This window comes from Paroedura picta, chromosome 15 (assembly GCF_049243985.1).
Source record: "Paroedura picta isolate Pp20150507F chromosome 15, Ppicta_v3.0, whole genome shotgun sequence".
Taxonomy (NCBI): Eukaryota; Metazoa; Chordata; class Lepidosauria; order Squamata; family Gekkonidae; genus Paroedura; species Paroedura picta.
Genome location: NC_135383.1, coordinates 12,512,980 through 12,531,546, shown reverse-complemented (window position 1 = coordinate 12,531,546; position 18,567 = coordinate 12,512,980). Strand labels below are relative to the sequence as shown.

General features: G+C 49.0%; 1 protein-coding gene across 2 annotated transcripts; it reads left to right on the top strand.

Annotated features, from left to right (window-relative positions):
• Positions 1–1,765: 1,765 nt before the first annotated feature.
• SSC4D (scavenger receptor cysteine rich family member with 4 domains) lies at positions 1,766–16,691 on the top strand. 2 transcript variants are annotated; one of them, XM_077311581.1, is made up of 11 exons: positions 1,766–1,888; positions 4,660–4,840; positions 5,566–5,601; positions 6,461–6,766; positions 7,323–7,394; positions 8,353–8,667; positions 9,559–9,639; positions 10,843–10,917; positions 12,350–12,661; positions 14,331–14,408; positions 15,540–16,691. In XM_077311581.1, the coding sequence occupies exons 2-11, from the start codon at positions 4,729–4,731 to the stop codon at positions 15,854–15,856; spliced, it is 1,704 nt and encodes a 567-aa protein (XP_077167696.1). In that variant the 5' UTR covers positions 1,766–1,888; positions 4,660–4,728; the 3' UTR covers positions 15,857–16,691. The 2 variants fall into 2 exon arrangements, with proteins under 2 accessions (XP_077167696.1, XP_077167695.1); XM_077311580.1 differs by having other exon boundaries at positions 12,347–12,661.
• Positions 16,692–18,567: the final 1,876 nt, after the last annotated feature.

Here is an 18,567-nt window from a genome sequence, read left to right as displayed (position 1 = left end):
GGCAGATGTTCTGCTACTGAGCCACACCCCTATCCTTGTGCATTTTAGCCAAAATTCATTCTTCTCTGGCAGGGGGTTGTGGGTTCCCATCCAAAGCAACTGGGCAGCCTCCAAAATCCCTTGTCAACAGGATGTCCTTGGGCTGCTTTCTCCCCACCCTCAGGGCTTCCTTGGCCGGCACAGTTTCGGCTGCTCACGCCCTTCACGAAGCTGATTAATGCAGGTGAACAAAGGTGATTTTGTTCTGCTTGGGAACTGCTCAGGAATAAGCAGCTGAAAAATTTTCTGATTTGGCAAAATGATCTTCTCACAGCTGTGCCAAGGCCAAGGAGCCCAGAATGTTACAAAGCAAGGCGATAGAAACCAGTGCATCTAGAGCAGAGTGTGGCTTTGTACAGGACCAAATATGGCTTTTCAAGATGAAAAAACAAGTCTTAGGGGTGCCAGCTTTAGATTCTCATGAAGCCTTTTGGGTGACCTTGGGCTGGTTACAGTTCCCTCAGAGCTCTCTCAGCCTCACCACTCTCACAGGATGCCTGTTGTGGGAAGAGGAAGGGGAGGCAATTGTAAGCCGCTTTGAGACACATGAGGCCTTTTGGTGGCTTTGGGCTTGGCACTGTTCTCTCAGAGCTCTCTCAGTCCCACCTCACATGGTGCCTGTTGTGTAAGGTGACCAGATTGTCGCACTTTTGGAGGGACATCTGGGGGTACCTGGCAAATTGTACTTATGTTGAAATTAAATATATATATATTTAAAATACTATTTTTGCGTTCTGTGCATTCTATGAAACTTTTTGTTGCTCCATATAGACCAAATTTTTAATCAAGAACCCCCCCCCCCCGGTTAATGGTATCCCGCTTTACCAGTGTTAAATTCTGGTCACCTAACTGTTGTGAGAAGGAGAAGGGAAGGCGATTGTAAGCCACTTTAAGATTCCTTAGGGTAGAGAAAAGCAGGGTATAAAAACATATTTTTCTTCCTCATATCTGATGTGGCAGCAATCAGTTTATTAGTTTTTACAATCTCCTGTTCATTGCTAAATGAAAAAGGAACACCATCAGGATCCTAGCTGGGCCATCAGATAGTTTAAAAAAGAGTTTCATCTCATGCTGCAGAACACCCAAACTGCCATTCTGCCTTCCAGGGCACTTGACCAGTTGAAATTCAGCCTCTACCCAGCCCCCAGCCCAGAAACTACCTGCAGCTCATTCTTTTGGGACCACTGGATATATGAAGGCTGAGAGCCAAGGTACTGACAGCCAAATGGTTATTACAGACTTCCTTTCCCAATTTAGACATTTCTTTTTTTACTTAAAGAGGGGGGGAAATGCCTTTTGCAAAAAAAAAAAAAAAAAGTTATTTCCACTTGTGTTTCGAAACTAGATTCAGCCAGAGCAAATGCCTTCTTGCAGTAGAGTATGTCTATCACTTCTTCTGGAAACCTGACCCATTCTTCCGAGAACAACGTCTCATTAAAGGTGTCCGGGTTTTTTGTGTGTGTGTTTTCCCCCTGTTCCTGCATCTCTGCAATCAAGGAGAATTTGAAAAATCCCAATCAAGATGCGTGCTTGTGAAGATACCGCTTGCCTTACAAACGAATTTTAAGCCTTGTTCTGGCTCTATGCATTCCCAAAAGGTTACAGCAATGACACGCTGGAACGGTGCAATTGACGGATTACGGACTCTCTCCCTCTGTGCCTCTTTGTAATTTGCAAGAAAAGGAAAAAGGAAAGAAAAAAAAAAGAGTTTGGATATCATCGGGCATGAAGATTACCACCAACTTAAATTGTTCCTTTTCCCCCTAAAGCTTCTGTTTTGGGAGGGAGGGAAGGGGAGCTTTTGGAATTAACCGTGGGCAGCCTTGACAGACTGCAGGATAGCAAAGAGGTATGTGATTTTTAAAATATATATACTGTATATAACCCCTTTTCTTCTCTCTTGTTTCTGTGTGATGTTTATAAAGGCAAAAGAAACATCCGTTTCTGGAAAGACAGCAAAAGAATCGTTTGAAGCGTTTTTGGAAGGAAGGAAACTTTTTAAAAAATTTGCAACTCAGGTGCAAAGTTAAAATGGGTGCTTTCATGCCTTCCTTCTCTCTACCTCAGGTGCACATTTTTTAAAAAGAAAAATAAATCGGAACGAACTGTATAAAATATAGGAAAGCCTAAGGGTGGAGCTTAAGTTAAAAGGAGGACTGGCGTTGGGGGTCAGCAAGAAGGGGCCACAGAGGGGCCCCCATGTTGCCAACCCCTGACTTGAAGGGGCCTGAATTCCCTGCAGCAATCCCTAACCATTGGGGAATGGGCTTGAAAGAGTTCATGCTCTGCTGCTTTTACCTGGGCACCCTCTTCTATGCCAGAAACAACATGACCCCATGTAACATTGCTTGCAGAAAGCACCTGTGGTCCTCCACTCCCCCCTCCCAGAGAGAGGGGGTATGCATCCTTGAGAGCCAGAACAAGGCCTCGATTCTCACTCGTTTTCAGGGCAACCCCTTTCCCAAGGCTCCCAACCACTTATTTACAATCACGGAGTAATTATTTCATACTATGTCTTTCCAGAATAGTTTACAACTCGTAAGTATCAATCAGACCCCTGCTTCTAGGGGTAAATGGAAGATCCCGTGTAGCAGTCCCACAAATGGCAGAGAGGACTGCTTTTTGGGGTCCTCCATTAACCCCTAGAAGCCAGGGTCTGGTTGATACTCAAAAGTGAAACTGTTAGTTTGCTGTTGCAAGTAAGTGTTTGGAGCCACTGAGGAAAAGGGGTCACCCTGAAAACCATCAGAATGTGATCAGTTTCGGGTGGTACTGTTGGGAAATTAAGGGAGTGTTCCAAGTTCTCTGCCACCAACAATGGGCTGGTGATCTCTGGCCCCAAAGAAGCACGTTGGTCCTCAACAACAGCCATAGCCTTTTCAGTCCTGGCCCCACCTGGTGGAACGAGCTCCCTGAAGAGATCAGGTCCCTGCCCAAACTCCCACAATTCCACAGGGCCTGCAAAAGGGAGCTCTTCCACCAGGCATTCGCTTGAGGCCGACCGACCCAACAACATCCGCCGGTCCCCCCTGACACCCCCCCATACATCACTAAATATGACCTATCTAAGGGTGAGGAAGAGTGCTTGCACTCGAAAGCTCACGCCTTGAATAAATCTTTGTTGGTCTTAAAGGTGCTACTGGACTCTGATTTTATTGGAACTATAAGGGTTCTGTTAAAGACGCTATCTTTGTTGAACAAAGTTCTGTTAAAATGTCCTAGTTCAGGGGGAGTCAACCTGTGGTCCTCCAAATGTCTATGGACAAATGCTGGCAGGGGCTCATGGGAATTGTAGTCCATGAACATCTGGAGGACCACAGGTTGACTACCCCTGTCCTAGTTGATACGTTATATGTTATGTTATGATTGTTATATTTGTTGTGATGTTCCATGTACTTAACTCATGAAGTTTTATGTAAACCACCCAGAGCCGTATGGAAGGGCGGTATAAAAATATAAATAAATAAGTATTTTAAACTAAGACAAAGTTGGATGATGAGCTTTCGAAATAGGTAGAAGGTCGTCAACCCCCAAAACTGGGATCCTACAGGGGTCATGCCTTTCCCATCCCACCGCAGCAAAAGAAAAAGGCAGCGTGGAGACCTTCTGTTCAGACGAGGGAGGAGAGCATTTACCTGAGCCGAGGGGCACACCTTCCCCAAGTTGGGACAGGGACATGCTGTTGGCAAGTTGAGACCATCTCGTCTGCCATCATACAGCCGTTCCCAGCCAATGGCCGAAGAGGGGAAGGCAGAAAGGGCCCCTCTAGACAAAAGGTGACATTATTCCCCGGAGAATCTCAGTACGTGACGGATGAATGGAGTATTCAAACGCACAACCTTATGGACTAGATTGTTTTTCATCTTCCGATAGAAGGATGCCGTTTGTCCGCAGGCACGCAGGTTTGCTAGCAAGGAGAGTGGGGAAACTTCAGGACTTCTTCAAACTTTTATAGCCCTTCTGGATCAGAGGTTTCCAGGCTGTGTTTCCAGGGGACCCTCTTTCCCTGGAGATGACTAGGCCAATTAGGAATGGTGGACCGATATCCCTGAAAGTAGGGTTGCCAGCCTTCAGGTGCACCCTGAAGAGCTCCCAGAATTACAGCTGGCTTCCGGGTGACAGCCATCAACTGCTCTCGAGAAAATGGCAGCTCAAGAGAAAATGGCAGCTCAATGGGCTGTACAGTGTTATGCTCCTCCAAGGTCCCTCCCAAAATTCCACCCTCAAATCTCCAGGCATCTCTCAACCCAGAGTTGATAATCCTGGCCTAAAGATCTCCTGATCTCCCCAGCCCAATGGAGAAGCTGCAGGAAGGATCATTTGAGGAGGCACACCCAGTTCCTAAATGGCCACTAAATCTTGCCCGGTTCAGGGAGATTAGCTGGGTGGGTCTGCAGTAGATGAGATCTGAAGCTCAAAAACTTGTACCCCCAAAAATCTTGTTGGTCTTGAAGGTCTACTGGACTCAAATCAGGCTCTCCAAACCTGGCCAGTAGTATCCCCACAATCACAAGGTATCCCCACATCTTCCCTGGCCCTGCATCTCGGTGGAAGGGCGGAGAAAAGGGAGACGGACAGAAAGCTCAGCCAATCCTAACATGGCAGGTGTTTCTTTTCCAGGTGTGGCTTTCCAGTTATTTCCTTGGGAAACAATCGGGGAATCCTGGGTGTAACTTGTGAGGAGCAGAAATGAGAATTGGTCCCTGCCAGGGTCAGAGGAACAGAGACCGGTGGACTGGATGCTGGGTGCTGCCTGCCGTGTTATCAACGCTGGGGCCCCTCCTTCTCCTTTCGCCGACAGGTGAGCTGTCCCTTCAGAAGCGAAATTTGGCCCAAGATAGGAAAGTGTTTTTTCGCAAGATCACAGTGGGAGTCCCGCCCACCTTTTTCGGTAAACAGGGCCGTCATGGTTCCCGGTTGGCCTTCTCTGAACAGACCAGAGAATTCGGTGCCTTCTCTTGAACCAACGGAAACTTCTAGAATTCTGTGCCCAGCTCCAGACATCTATTTCAGCATCAGCAAATAAGTTGACACAATGAGCTGTCCCTACGTTTGGGGAGAGCAGTCTTGAAGCAATCACCGTGGTTTTACGTCAGCTCTTTAAATCCCCTGCTATGCTCATGGTTATAATGGGTAAAAGGGAGGAAAATTTCACAAAGCAGTTCAGCAGTGGAATCTGCTGCCTCAGGAGGCAATGAACTCCTTTCACCAGCAGTCCAATCAGCGGCTGGACAGAGACTTATCCTGGATGCTTGATACTGATCCTGCATTGAGCAGGGGGTGGGACTCGATGACCTGCTTGGCCCTTTCCAACTCTATGATTAAATAGTAAAAAAGCTGAGAAAGGCTGCTCTAACACCTCTCTGGCTCTATGCTTGGGTTGCGGGCGGGATTTTTTGCTATAGACTAGGAGACACACCAAGACCCAGAAGCAGCACTGTGTTTTCTGAGAAGTTTCTCATCCTAGTGCTCTCCTGTTCAGGGTGAATCCAGGATGTAATTTGGCCTCTCTTCTCTCCCTTTCAGCCCGTGGCACCAACGCTGCAGTGATGCCTGTTCCAGGTGAGATCTTGTGGCCATGGCTCGGCAGGGAGTCATGGAGCCTTTGCTCACTTGCTGTCTGAACTTGGAAGCCGTGTCTTCTGGGAACACTGGGTGTTGGGCAAGCGGCTCCTGAAGGCTTGTTCCCGTAGGAGTCTGAGAGGAGAGTCCTTCATAAGCAGAGGCTGCTCTTCTTGAATGTGCTTTGCTATGGTTGATGATTTGGAGGCATCGAACAGAGCTCCTGTAGCTTATTTGTGACAGGCTGAGGCAGGGATTCCCAACCAGGGTTCCCTGAGGGTTCCCCCAGGGTTCCCCAGCCTTTCTGGGAAATTCAGGTGGTTGCTGACGTCACTAGACATCACTGGAGCGCACTGCCCCTAAACTTTATAGGATTTACACCAGGGGTGGGGAAACTGTGGCTCTCCAGATGTCCATGGGCTACAATTCCCATGAGCCTCTACCAGCCCTGAGATGGCAGGTCCAAGAGGGGGCAGGATATAAATCGAACAGTAAAATTAAAATATTACATAACGTTTTTATTCCTGTGAGCAGTTGTGTAGGTAGGCCCCCGATGCACTGCTTTCCCCAGGGGCCTATAATGCCATTAAAAGAAGAAGAGTTGGTTTCTATACCCTGCTTTTCGCTACCCGAAGGAGTCCCAGAGCAGCTTACCATCACCATCCCTTCCTCTCCCCATAACAGACACCCTGCCAGGTAGGTGGGCCGAGAGAGCTCGGTGAGAACAGCACTATCAGGACTGCGACTAGCCCAAGGCCACCCAGCCGGGAATCAAACCCGGCTCACCAGGTTAGAAGCCGCCGCTCTTAACCACAGCACTAAGCCTTTGTCTAAAGAGTGTTCTCTTTCCCCCCTCTAGATCTACGGCTAGTCAGTGGCCGCAGCCGGTGTCAGGGGCGTGTGGAGATCTTCTACAACAATACCTGGGGCACCGTGTGTGACGACGACTGGGATATCGTGGACGCCAATGTGGTGTGTCGGCAGCTGGGCTGTGGCCACGCCCTAGCGATGCCGCCCACCCTCTTCTTTGGCCGGGGCCACGGGCCCATATTCCTTGATAACGTGGACTGCAAAGGGAGGGAGAAGGCCCTCAGCGAGTGTGGGAGCCGGGGGTGGGGCATCCACAACTGCTACCACTATGAGGATGTGGCTGTCACGTGTAATGGTACAAAGGTTTGCTTCTGCGTGGTTGTGATGGGGGGGGGGGGGCTTTTGGCTGCATGTGAAGTCTTCCCCTAAGTCTTGAAAGCAGCAGACCTCCTTCCATTCTTGGATTTTTTTCCCTCTGCGCTGCAGAGAATTCTGGTTAAATCAGATTAATTCTAAAATAAAATATAATAATTTGCCATAGCTCCTTCCTTCCTTCCTTCCTTCCTTCCTTCCTTCCTTCCTTCCTTCCTTCCTTCCTTCCTTCCTTCCTTCCTTCCTTCCTTCCTTCCTTCCTTCCTTCCTTCCTTCCACATGTCTTTTCCCCTCCTACCTTACTGATGCGCATGTGCTTCATGAAATTAATAAAACTCTCTTCCCAGTTAATGGGGATTCTCTTTTCTAATCAATCACTCTGCCCAGTCACTTGATCAGATTTTGCAGCCCTTCTGTATACGCCTGCAAAGAAGGTTGCTGGGGGGGGGGTGCATAGTTGGGGTCATAGCAGAGCACTCGTGCGCAGGGGCTTCATAAAACGATAATATTCATGCTCCCTTGATTGGTTGTCTTTGCAGAGCTGATGCCCACGCAAGCCGCAAGAGGCCTGACTAGCAAAGCGGCTACCATCTCACTACAAAACGGGGAAAGTGAGTGCTTTTCTGGGTGGGGAGTATCTGGCTTTTTCTAAAGGTCGACATTCAGTCTCTCCTTGCTCCTCCCCATTTCACAGGTAAAAACAGGGACACTGTTATGACCTTGCAATGGCCCTGTTTTCCCATGCTGGCAGGGGCTCTTGGTAATTGTAGTCCATGGACATCTGGAGAGCCACCATTTGGACACCCCTGATTTACTGCAGCTAGGGTTGCTGATCCTTGGAAAGTGACACCTGCTGGTATAGCCACACCTGGGGTGAGACCATCAGAGTCAATGGATGGAACTAACAAAAAAATGACTAAATCATCTAAGGTGAACAGTTCCCACCCTGTTCTGTCTCCTCCTCCTCTCTCTCACTTTGGCTAGGGAAGTACCAGGAGAGAAAAGACAGCCAGCTACAGTTTTACGGTGTTTGGAAAAGGTTTCTTTGAGGCACAGAAAAACATGGACTGAGAAAGAAAATTAAAATTGGCTGCATACTTAGAGCTGATCAAGATATCTCATTTGCAGGGTTAAAAGGAAACCAAATAGGGGACAGTGTTACAAAACAAAAACAACCAAACCTAAGTAACAAGTAGTTAGGGTCCAAAAGGTTAGGTGTCCACAAAATATAAACAGTCAAACTATATCAACACTTATTGTGCACAGCTTATAAGTTAAAAACATAGACACATAGGGTGGCTGAACTGTGGCTCTCCACGTGTCCATGGACTACAATTACCATGAGCCTCTGCCAGCATGTGCACGTGTAGCATTGTATGGTGCGTATTATGCTATTTCAATGATTAGCTTATGGGCTTTGCCACCATTCTATGACTTGGTTGTGAATTTAATAATGTCACTGTGTTTCCCCCTATGTTCTGATGTGAGCCAATGACCGTAAATAAACCAAGAATAATGCATCGCATTTCAAAAAACAAAACATGCTCACGATTCTCTGAACTCCTGCAGGAGACGGAAGCCTTCGGCTGGTGAGGGGCCGCAATTCCTGCCAAGGCCGAGTGGAGATCTTCTACAAAGGGAACTGGGGCACGGTCTGCGATGATGACTGGGGGCTGAGTGATGCTGGCGTGGTCTGCAGGCAGATGGGCTGTGGCCGCGCAGTTGACTATAAGACCAACGCCTACTTTGGCTACGGTATGGGCCACATCCTCCTGGACAACGTGAACTGTGACGGGAACGAGCCGCACCTCTCTGCTTGCTACAGCCTTGGCTGGGGCATCCACAACTGTGGCCACCATGAGGATGCCGGAGTCATCTGCTCAGGTAAGGAAGCCGGGAGGTCAGACTTCCATGGTCACCTGACTCAGCTCTGTAAATGTCTTGAGGAGGGGAGAGATGCTTCTGGAACATTTGGAGGTACGGAGAGGCAACCGGCACTGCCCGTCTCCAGGTGAGGGCTGGAGATCCCTAGGATTATAACTAATTTCCAGGTGATCAGTTCAAAAAGTGGCATTGTATCCCAAACCTCCACCCCACAAATCTCCAGGTATTACCCAACCTGGAGCTGGCAATCCTGGAGACAACTTTCCCTTGCTCTCTTGCTCCCTTTAACGGAGTGTCAGCAGTTCTCAGTCATCCTGGTCTACAGTGCATTTAATGCTGATCAGACTCTCCCCCTCCTATTGGTTCCAGCCCACAGTGTTCTAATGCAGGGGTAGTCAACCTGTGGTCCTCCAAATGTTCATGGACTACAATTCCCATGAACTCCTGCCAGCAAACGCTGGCAGGGGCTCGTGGGAATGATAGTCCATGAACATCTGGAGGACCACAGGTTGACTACCCCTGTTCTAAAGCAAATACCTTAACTTCCACCACGTTGCAAAAGAGAGATCTTAACCTTGGTAGGACTATTTCCCACCTTGCCTGCCATGTCAGTTTCCGCCGCTAGAGAGCTGCCTTGTCTATTTTTACAGCTGCCTGACTGGCTGAACTCCCTCTATGCTGCATCCATCTGCAATAGACCCTTTTCGCTTTTATTTCCCCCAAACACTTTAAAAGCATCCAGTTGCACCTTGAGGTATCGGAATTCCAAAGGGGCCCTTGAAAAGGTGCCCTTGAAAAGGATGGGGAGCTTAGAGCTATGTATTTGAAGAAGGTGCATCCCCACCCCGTTAACTGATTTCTCCAACTTTTCTGGCCCGGTCGTCCATGCAGGGCTCGGGTTGACAACAGCCGTGCCGGTCACCACCTCCTTGGCCCCCAGCTATGAAGACTCGTTCACTGACACGGCCACAAGTAAGTACAAGCAGGCTGCCTTTAATCCTGGTCCCCAAATCTCACTGTGGATAGCTTTACATTTTGAAGGGGGCAGGCCTCCGGTTCTGCCAGGCCGGTAGTTTTGAAGGAAGAGTCCTATAAGATCAGTACGCTAGTTGGCCTCCCTGCCTAAGTCCATCTGGTTAAATTCCACCTGGGAAATAAATTCTGTCACATAGGCCTGTCTCTTCTCTTTTACAGTAAAGATGTACGATCCGGCATAATAGTGTTTTAAAAATAACTTTATAACTTTAGAGGAAACTGTGAGTTAAATTTTCATATTTGCGTATTTTAATTTATCATTTGCAAAAAAAAAATTAAATGGTATTGTCGTATGCTGTGACCCACCCTGAGCCCTTTGGGAAAGGCAGGATAAAAATTCTATATTAAATGAGATTAAGAAGCTGCAGCAGGTGTACTAAGCTCTGCTTGGAGTGTTGCTTCCCTTTCCAAATGGATAGAAAACCGCAGTGAGTTCCATTCCTCTTAGTGATGAAAACAGAACTGAATGCAAAAATGTGTGTGTATGTGGGGGGAGGGGGGAGATGGGGAAGGACTGTGGCTCAGTGGGAGAATATCTGCTTGGCATGCAGAAAGTCCCAAGTTCAATTCTCAACATCTCCAGTTCAAAAGACCAGGCAGTAGGTCACGTGAAAGGCCTCCATCACTGGAGAGCCACTGCCAGTCAGAGCAGGCAATACTGGCCAAGATAGGCTCATGGACAGCCTCAGGAGAAAGCAATTTCGTGTAACCGTACTTCAGGCCTGACCTTTGAGGGAATGGCCTTCCAGTTTGATGAAGAGGGCGTATGTGATTTCTGCGGATTTCCTCTCCCCTATGCTGTCCCTTAGAGCAGGGGTAGTCAAACTGCGGCCCTCCAGAGTCCACGGACTACAATTCCCATGAGCCCCTGCCAGGATTTTCTGGCAGGGGCTCATGGGAATTGTAGTCCATGGACATCTGGAGGGCCGCAGTTTGACTACCCCTGCCTTATACTAACCCCTAGGAATAGAAGAGGGGGCTGACAGGACAGCAACAGAAGTGGCATCACAAAATCATAGAGTTGGAAGGGACCTCCAGGGTCATCCAGTCCAACCCCCTGCAGAATGCAGGGAAAGGGAAAGGGAATTCTGTTCCACAAAGTCTGCAGTTTGTAGTTCTGATGGGTACCTGCCTTTGTAGTCACAGAGAGCCAAGATCAGTCTTCTCCCGAGACCGAAATGATGACCACTGGGCTTCTCCTGTTGGAAAAAACAAGTAAGTCTTGTGGCTGGACGTGGTCCTGATCCACGAGCCTCACCGAGAGGGGAAGGAGGAGGGCTGCAGTGAAGTCTCACCAGAAACAACAATCGATCGTCAGGCCCAAGAAGTTCTAGGTGCCAGTTAGCCTCTGTGAATCACGAGCATCAGAATCACACAGCGATTAAATGCTGTCAGGGCAAAGTCAAGCTCTGTGTTAGGGATTCTTAGGGGAGGGTTGGACATAAAAATGGCTGAAATGACAATGCATGTAGGATGGCAGCCCCCAGAATAGACTAAAGGGGGCTTAGATAGAGTCATGGAGGAGAGGCCTATCAGTGGCTATTAGCCGTGGAGACTGGGGGTCATATCACCCAATGAAGGTTTAACAAATTTAATTTAAAATATATTTTAAAAATTGACTCATACCCATTCCAGAACCCTTCCAGAACCCTTCACAAAACCCTGGGTGAGAAAGCCCATATGGTCATATTGACCGGCCTCCCCCCCTCCAAAATGGCCAATGATGGCCCTGGATGGTATGGGAAGGGGAGGGGCCCTGGGTGGGCGTGTCCACAGCTCTGCTTCCCAACCATATTCTGCATGATTGCGCCACTTCTGGGCTTTCTCAAAGCCTGGAGAATGTTTCAGGGGTTTCTCAAGGGTAAAAAGGTTGAGAAAGGCTGCTCTAAGGATTGCAGGGGGGAAATACCTAAGGGTGGGGTAGGAATGTGATGTCACTTTTGGGTGTTCAGCCAGAAGTGATGTCATGGGGTCTGTGATGCTGCACCTCTTTAAGGTCCATCTCCCCAATGCTCCTGGGGTTGGGCCAGTGCAAGGCTGGCAGCCCGACACGTATCCAATCCAAATTTGACACCATGTACACAGGAGCTGAGGGTGACCCACAACCGACAGGAAAATCCACTATCAACATCTGACTTTCCTAGGCTCAGCTTGTGCATTCAACAGCGGGTGAACTGACCTTCCCAAATTCAGATTAGAAGAAGAATTGGCTTTTGCACTGCTCTTTTCACACTCTGAAGGTGTCTCAAAACAGCTTGCAATCACTTGCCCCTCCTCTCCCCACACCTTGCGAGGTAGGTGGAACTCAGTTAGCTCTGCGAGAACTGTGACTAGCCCAAGGTCACCCAACTGGCTGCATGTGGAGGAGTGGGGAATCAAACCCAGTTCCCCATATTAGAGCCCACCGCTCTTATCCATTACACCATGCTGGCCCAGACTGTCTGCAAAAACCTGAAATCTGTGGAAGGTGAAATCTTTTTCCAGTGGTCATACAAGTCCCTGCAGGAAGACTGGAGTGCAGACTGTCCGTGGGACCTTCACAAGGGAGGCTTCCAGATCACGCCAGGCTGGGGTTGGGGAGGTGGGACTGAATCGGATGAGATTCCATCGCATGGCAATATTTCATTCTCTCCCATTCGATCAGCAGGTGGCGGCCTCCGCCTGGCCAATGGAAACAGCAGCTGCCAGGGCCGGGTGGAAGTCTTGTACGGGGAGACCTGGGGGACCGTTTGCGACGACGACTGGGATTTCCCCAACGCCCAGGTGGTCTGCCGGCAGGTGGGCTGCGGCTCCGCACTGGCGGCCACCGTGCTGGGCTACTTTGGCTACGGTCGCGGACCCATCCTCCTGGACAACGTGGACTGCTCGGGCAGAGAAGCCGACTTGGCCGAGTGCTTTAACCTGGGCTGGGGGCAACACAACTGCGGCCACCACGAGGATGCCGGGGTCATCTGCAGAAGTGAGAAATGCACACGATTGCAGGGATCCCAGGTTTAATGGCGGCCCTGCCGTTTGAACCAAAAGGTTCTTCAGCGCTTATGAATCGTAGCTCGGTTTGGGGGAGAGATTAGGGTTCACTTGTTTTGCAGGCAAAAGGAAACTGGAGTCTTCACCTGAAGGGTCTCAGGTTGCAGATGTGGGGAAAGCTCCCCCCCTCTCTATCTGTATCTGTATCTGTATCTGTATCTGTATCTGTATCTGTATCTGTATCTGTATCTGTATCTGTATCTGTATCTGTATCTGTATCTGTATCTGTATCTGTATCTGTATCTGTACCTCTCTCTCTCTGTATTTCAGGTAGTGAAAGCCAAAAAATGGGGTACATTGTGTATAAAAGTTATACAAAAGAAAAAAATCCACTGTGTAAAGACAACACCCTCTTTACAACAAAATGAGTGTCCAGGAGCACCTTTAAGACCAACTAAGATTTATTCAACGTGTGAGCTTTCGAGTGCAAAGCTCACACCTTGAATAAATCTTTGTTGGTCTTAAAGGTGCTCCTGGACTCTCATTTTGTTGTACTACTTCAGACCAACACGGCTACCCACTTGAACATTCCTTTACAGTCTTTTATATGTGTAGGAGTTGTCACTCTGCGATTAAACTACCAAGAAACTCATTAGGATGTGAATATGATCTAGGGGCCTTTGGCACTTGTGCAGTCAAGTTTTTGTTGGGGTCGAGGAAGCATTCATAAGCAAAAGGCAGGATTTGCCTGTCCCTCATTTGGATTTGGAATTTCCAGTGCCATCCCTACAGCTTCTTTATGTCTTTTGGAGTGTTACTGTCATTCGTTTGTGCTTTCGGAGCCTTGGATAAAGCGTTTCTTCATATTGTACCAATTTGTATTGTGTTGTCTTTACACAGTGGTGTCTGGAGATCTCCTGGAATGGCAGCTAGTCTCCAGATGACGAAGATCTCTTCCCTTAGAGAACAAGTCTGCTTTAGAAAGTGGACCGCAGGGCTTGCTGAAGTCCCTCCCCTCCCCAAACTCTACCTCTGCAGGTTCCACCTCCCAAAAGTCCAGGTGTGTCCCAACCCAGAGCTGGCAACCCTCCTGAGACCTCGTAGAGCTGCTGGTGGGTCAAAACAGATGTAAAGCATTGATAATATCCCTGGTCACAAGTTACGGCAAATACATTCAAATGCATCTACATTCAGTCTGCCTTTCTCACTTGGATTCAATACAGGTGAAAGAAAAGCAAGACACAATCCAATCCAATCAACAGGAACGAACCAGAAATATAAACAGACTTCCAGAATACAATGCAATAGGATTCGGTTTGTGAGAATCATTCAGGAACTAACCAGAAATATAAACAGATCTGAAGCAAAACATAAGTATTCATATGACACATTGAATGGTGCAAAAGCTACACGATAGGATCCTCCTTAGAGCGACGGGCAAGAAAAACGCTCCTTCCGGGCAGGGTCCTCGGGAGGCCGGAATTTCGTTGACCACATTGTTCAGTGCAAAACGTGTCTGGCCCTAAATAGAACCCCTGACTAAAAGGAGCAGGTCTGTGGGGGAAGTAAAGCAAAATCCTTTCCAGATCGATGAATTACAAGGACATTTGTGGCGCATGGCTTCGTGGCTAAATATACCCTCCCTTTTTTCCCGGATGCAGGTGCGGAAGAATCGGACGAGCATTTCCCAAAAGATGGGTCGGGCACCACAAGCTCAACCACGACACGCCCCAAGGATGGTACGTTTGGCACAGGGAAAACCGCTGTCCCCGAATAATCTCGAGGCCGCTGAGTTCTCCATTGTTTTGTTCAAATAGGGCCCTCCATTCTCCATCTCCAAATTTTTCCCCAGTTTCTTGGCATTCCACATTATCTCCATTCTGTTCAGGTTTTTAACATTTCTGAACTTTTTACAGTCTTCTTCGCATGAGCAGAAGTTGTCTCAGAATTCAGCTTCTTCTGTTCCTCAGTATTACCGATGTGCACATGTGCTCTGATAAGGTTTTCTGCATCCCACTCTCAGCCTCCCCTCCCTCACAGGGTGTCTATTGCGGGGAGAGGAAAGGGAAGGCGACTGTAAGCCACTTTGAGACTCTTTCGGGTAGAGAAAAACAGCATATAAGAACCAACTCTTCTTCTTCTTCAGTAATATCAGGGCTCTCTCAGCCTCCCCTCCCTCACAGGGTGTCTATTGCGGGGAGAGGAAAGGGAAGGCGACTGTAAGCTGCTTTGAGACTCCTTCGGGTAGAGAAAAGCAGCATATAAGAACCAACTATTCTTCTTCAGTAAAATCAGGGCTTTCTCAGCCTCACCTACCGTACAGGGTGTCTGTTGTGGGGAGAGGAAAGGGAAGGCGACTGTAAGCCGCTTTGAGACTCCTTTGGATAGAGAAAAGTGGCATATAAGAACCAACTCTTCTTCTTTTTCTTCAGTAATCTCAGGGCTATCTCAGCCTCACCTACCTTACAGGGTGTCTGTTGTAGGGAGAGGAAAGGGAAGGCGACTGTAAGCCGCTTTGAGACTCCTTCGGGTAGAGAAAAGTGGCATATAAGACCCAGCGCTGCTGCTTCTTCTTCTTTTACAGCCGTGCCGAAAGCAGAGGCAGTGATTTTGCATAGTGGTTTACCCATATTCCAGAAACACAGAGGAGTCTCAGTAAAACACAATAACTCCCTCCACCCCCACCGCAAAAAGGAAACACTAATCTCATGTATCTGGATTGGGGTTTTGCACTGTTTTATGAATGTACTAGTAAGAAAACCCGTTGTGGGAAAACTGTAACAGGTTCTGGAACAGCGGGGAGGGCGACACTTTGGCGTGTGGATCCTTGGTTGGGCCCGTGATTCTCACAGTGTTCTCCCCATGCACAGGTTTCCTGCGCCTGGTCAACGGCAGCCACCGCTGCGAAGGACGGGTGGAGATGTTCTACCTGTCGCAGTGGGGGACGGTGTGCGATGACGCTTGGGACCTCAAGGACGTGAAGGTGGTGTGCCGGCAGCTGGGCTGTGGGCGCGCCTTGGCCGCTTGGGGGGAAGCCTGGTACGGCCAAGGGACCGGGTACATTTTCCTCGATAACCTCAAGTGCAAAGGGGACGAGTCGTCCCTCTTGCGCTGTTCCCACATCCGCTGGAACGTGCACAACTGCGATCACTCCGAAGACGCCGGTGCCCTTTGCAACTTGCTATGATGCACTGGAAAGTACGGCGAGGGATTGCCAGTCCCCAGGTGGGATCTGGGGATCCCCTGGAATTACAGCTGAATCTCCAAGTGACAAGAGAAAGCTCCTAAAGAAACAGCCGATTCTATTTATCTATCTCTGTGTCCCCCTTTCCCTCACCCCCACCCCCCGAGGAACACAAAGCAGCTCACAACATCCTTTTCCTTCTTTTCTACTTTCTCCTCACAACAACCCTGTGAGGGAGGTTAAGCCAAGAGAAGCCCATTAACACAAAACTTGCTTCGTTCTCGCAGCCCGTCTTTCCTACACGTCGCCGACCGAACGACAGCAATGCATCGAACCAGGAAAGTTTGCACAGCCTCTTCCTGGGTTTCCTTTGCAACCTGACAGGGCTGTTCCAAAGTGGCCATGCCCAGTGATGGTGAAACTCCAGGAAAGATGGACAACACCGTTGTCTTTCTCCTGCTGCCCCTGGGACTCAGAGGACATGAGAATGGCAGCCCAGAGGCTCCCTATGGAGCCGTCCAGCAACTCAGCCATCAATTTCCCTGGGGTGGACTGTATGGCATTATACTCCATTGAAGTCACTCTCCTCCCCAAACCCCGTCCTCTGTAGGATCCACCCCCAAAGTCTCCCGGTTCTCCCCAGGGTTGTTGTGAGGAGAAAGTAGAAGAGAAGGAAAAGGACGTTGTGAGCTGGTCACCGTATACATCACCCAGCAACTTGTCCAAGGAGAGCTTGCCCTCTGCTATGATGCAGCGCCACTCACAACAGATAGGCAGAAAGCGGTATTGCGCCTATTAGCTGAAGGAGGATCGGATGGCCCAGAACAGGGGTAGTCAAACTGCGGCCCTCCAGATGTCCATGGACTACAATTCCCAGGAACCCCTGCCAGTGAATGCTGGCAGGGGCTTCTGGGAATTGTAGTCCATGGACATCTGGAGGGCCGCAGTTTGACTACCCCTGGCCCAGAGGGTTCTAGAGGGCTCCTCCGGAAGGTATAAAGTCGTCAGCAGTGGCCTGGCTTCTCAGTATGAGCAACTGACTTAGCTTGATCCTAAAGGAACTATCCCAAACTCTGATGTTAGAACAAAGCTACTGTGGGCCTTCTCCTCTGGCCTGATCCTGGGTTGAGCTGCTGGGGTACTTACGGATGTGGCCTCGCCCTCCCTCCCTCCCTCCCTCCCTTCCTTCCTTCCTTCCTTCCTTCCTTCCTTCCTTCCTTCCTTCCTTCCTTCCTTCCTTCCTTCCTTCCCCACAGCCTCTGTCTGGGTTGCCTGAATTAACCTCCCTGCTGCCATCTCCTCTGGAGCCGTTAAATACAGGGATAGCCCCCTCCCCAACATCTCTCTCTCCATGCTGGATTTCCCATTTCAATTGAACTCCCTGGATGGTTTTACCAGCCAGCATTTTCTCTTCACCTCAGCTTGGGGCATTAAGACCAAAACCAAACAAACAAACCCTTGTTCTCAGTTATAAAAATCTCCTTATTTTTTGGTGCTGGATTCTGGACCCTTTTTGTGTACAAAATGCATCTTGACTCTGTGTAGAATTTAATTGCTTTTCAGCGTCTCGGCACGAATACTGTCGAAGTCGGGTTAAAATCTGTAGAAGGGCATTACAGCGCCAAGCGACCTGGAGCAGCCAAAAATCAGAGGCGCTCAGGACGGAAAGACAGACCAGTAGAAGTGGCTCTGGAAGACTCACCTGCCTAGACCAAGAAAACAAAAGGACCCCTGTAAATATATGTAATTTGGGGAGGGGGTTGTGGGGAGATATAAGGAATCCTTTTGTTAATAATACTGTGCGCCCGTTCCGGGAGTTGTCGTTTTCCTTCGTGCATTTACAATTTGAATAAATAAACACCTTTCCGAAGAAGCCATGAGTCAGCAGATCCATTTACGCCGATGACGGACAGGCAGAAAGACGCAAGGAAGGAAGGCAGGTGTACAGCGCATAGCCCGATGCTTCATCAATGAATGTTCTGTTAAGAACATATTGCGATAAGAATCGCAATACAGCCCCAACCTCACTTCCACCTACTAAGAAACAGAGCCGTGGGCGGAAAAGGGGTGGGAGCATTTGTGAGGGGTTGTGGCTCAGTAGCATCGCTTCCGCTTGGCGTGCGGAAAGTCCCAGGTTCAATCCCCAGCACCTGCAGCGAAAAGGTCGCTGGCATCTCCAGTTAAGCGGATCAGGCAATGGGTGACACGTATCTGGCAAGGGCATCAAGCAGAAGGCCCCAGGTTTAGTAATTTGCACCCGCAGTTAAACAGCTCAGGTAGCAAGCAAGGTGAGAAACCTCCGCCTGGGACCCTGGAGAATTGCCGCCAGTCTGAGTAATCCAGTGGTTCTCAGCCTTCCTGACCAATGGCGTGAAGATCCATGGTTCATGATTGTATATAAATTGTTTTTTTCCTGGGGTTTCTCAGTTCAGTTCTGCCTCTTGTCCCACCATGCCGATCTCGCTCTTTTCCTCTGCTCCAGACAGACAAACTATCTCGATCTACCCCGCCAGGCTGTTGTGTGGATGGTGCCCCCACCCCTGCCAAGCTGCTTGCCCTGCCGCAATCCTTGTGAAAGGGTCGTTCGACTCCCCAAACCACTGGAGTAGACAATACTGATCTTGATGGAATGATAGTCTATTTATTTACTTATCATATGGCATGTGTACGAGGCAGCTAGGAGATCCTAAGATTGTCTGGCTGCCAGGTAAGAG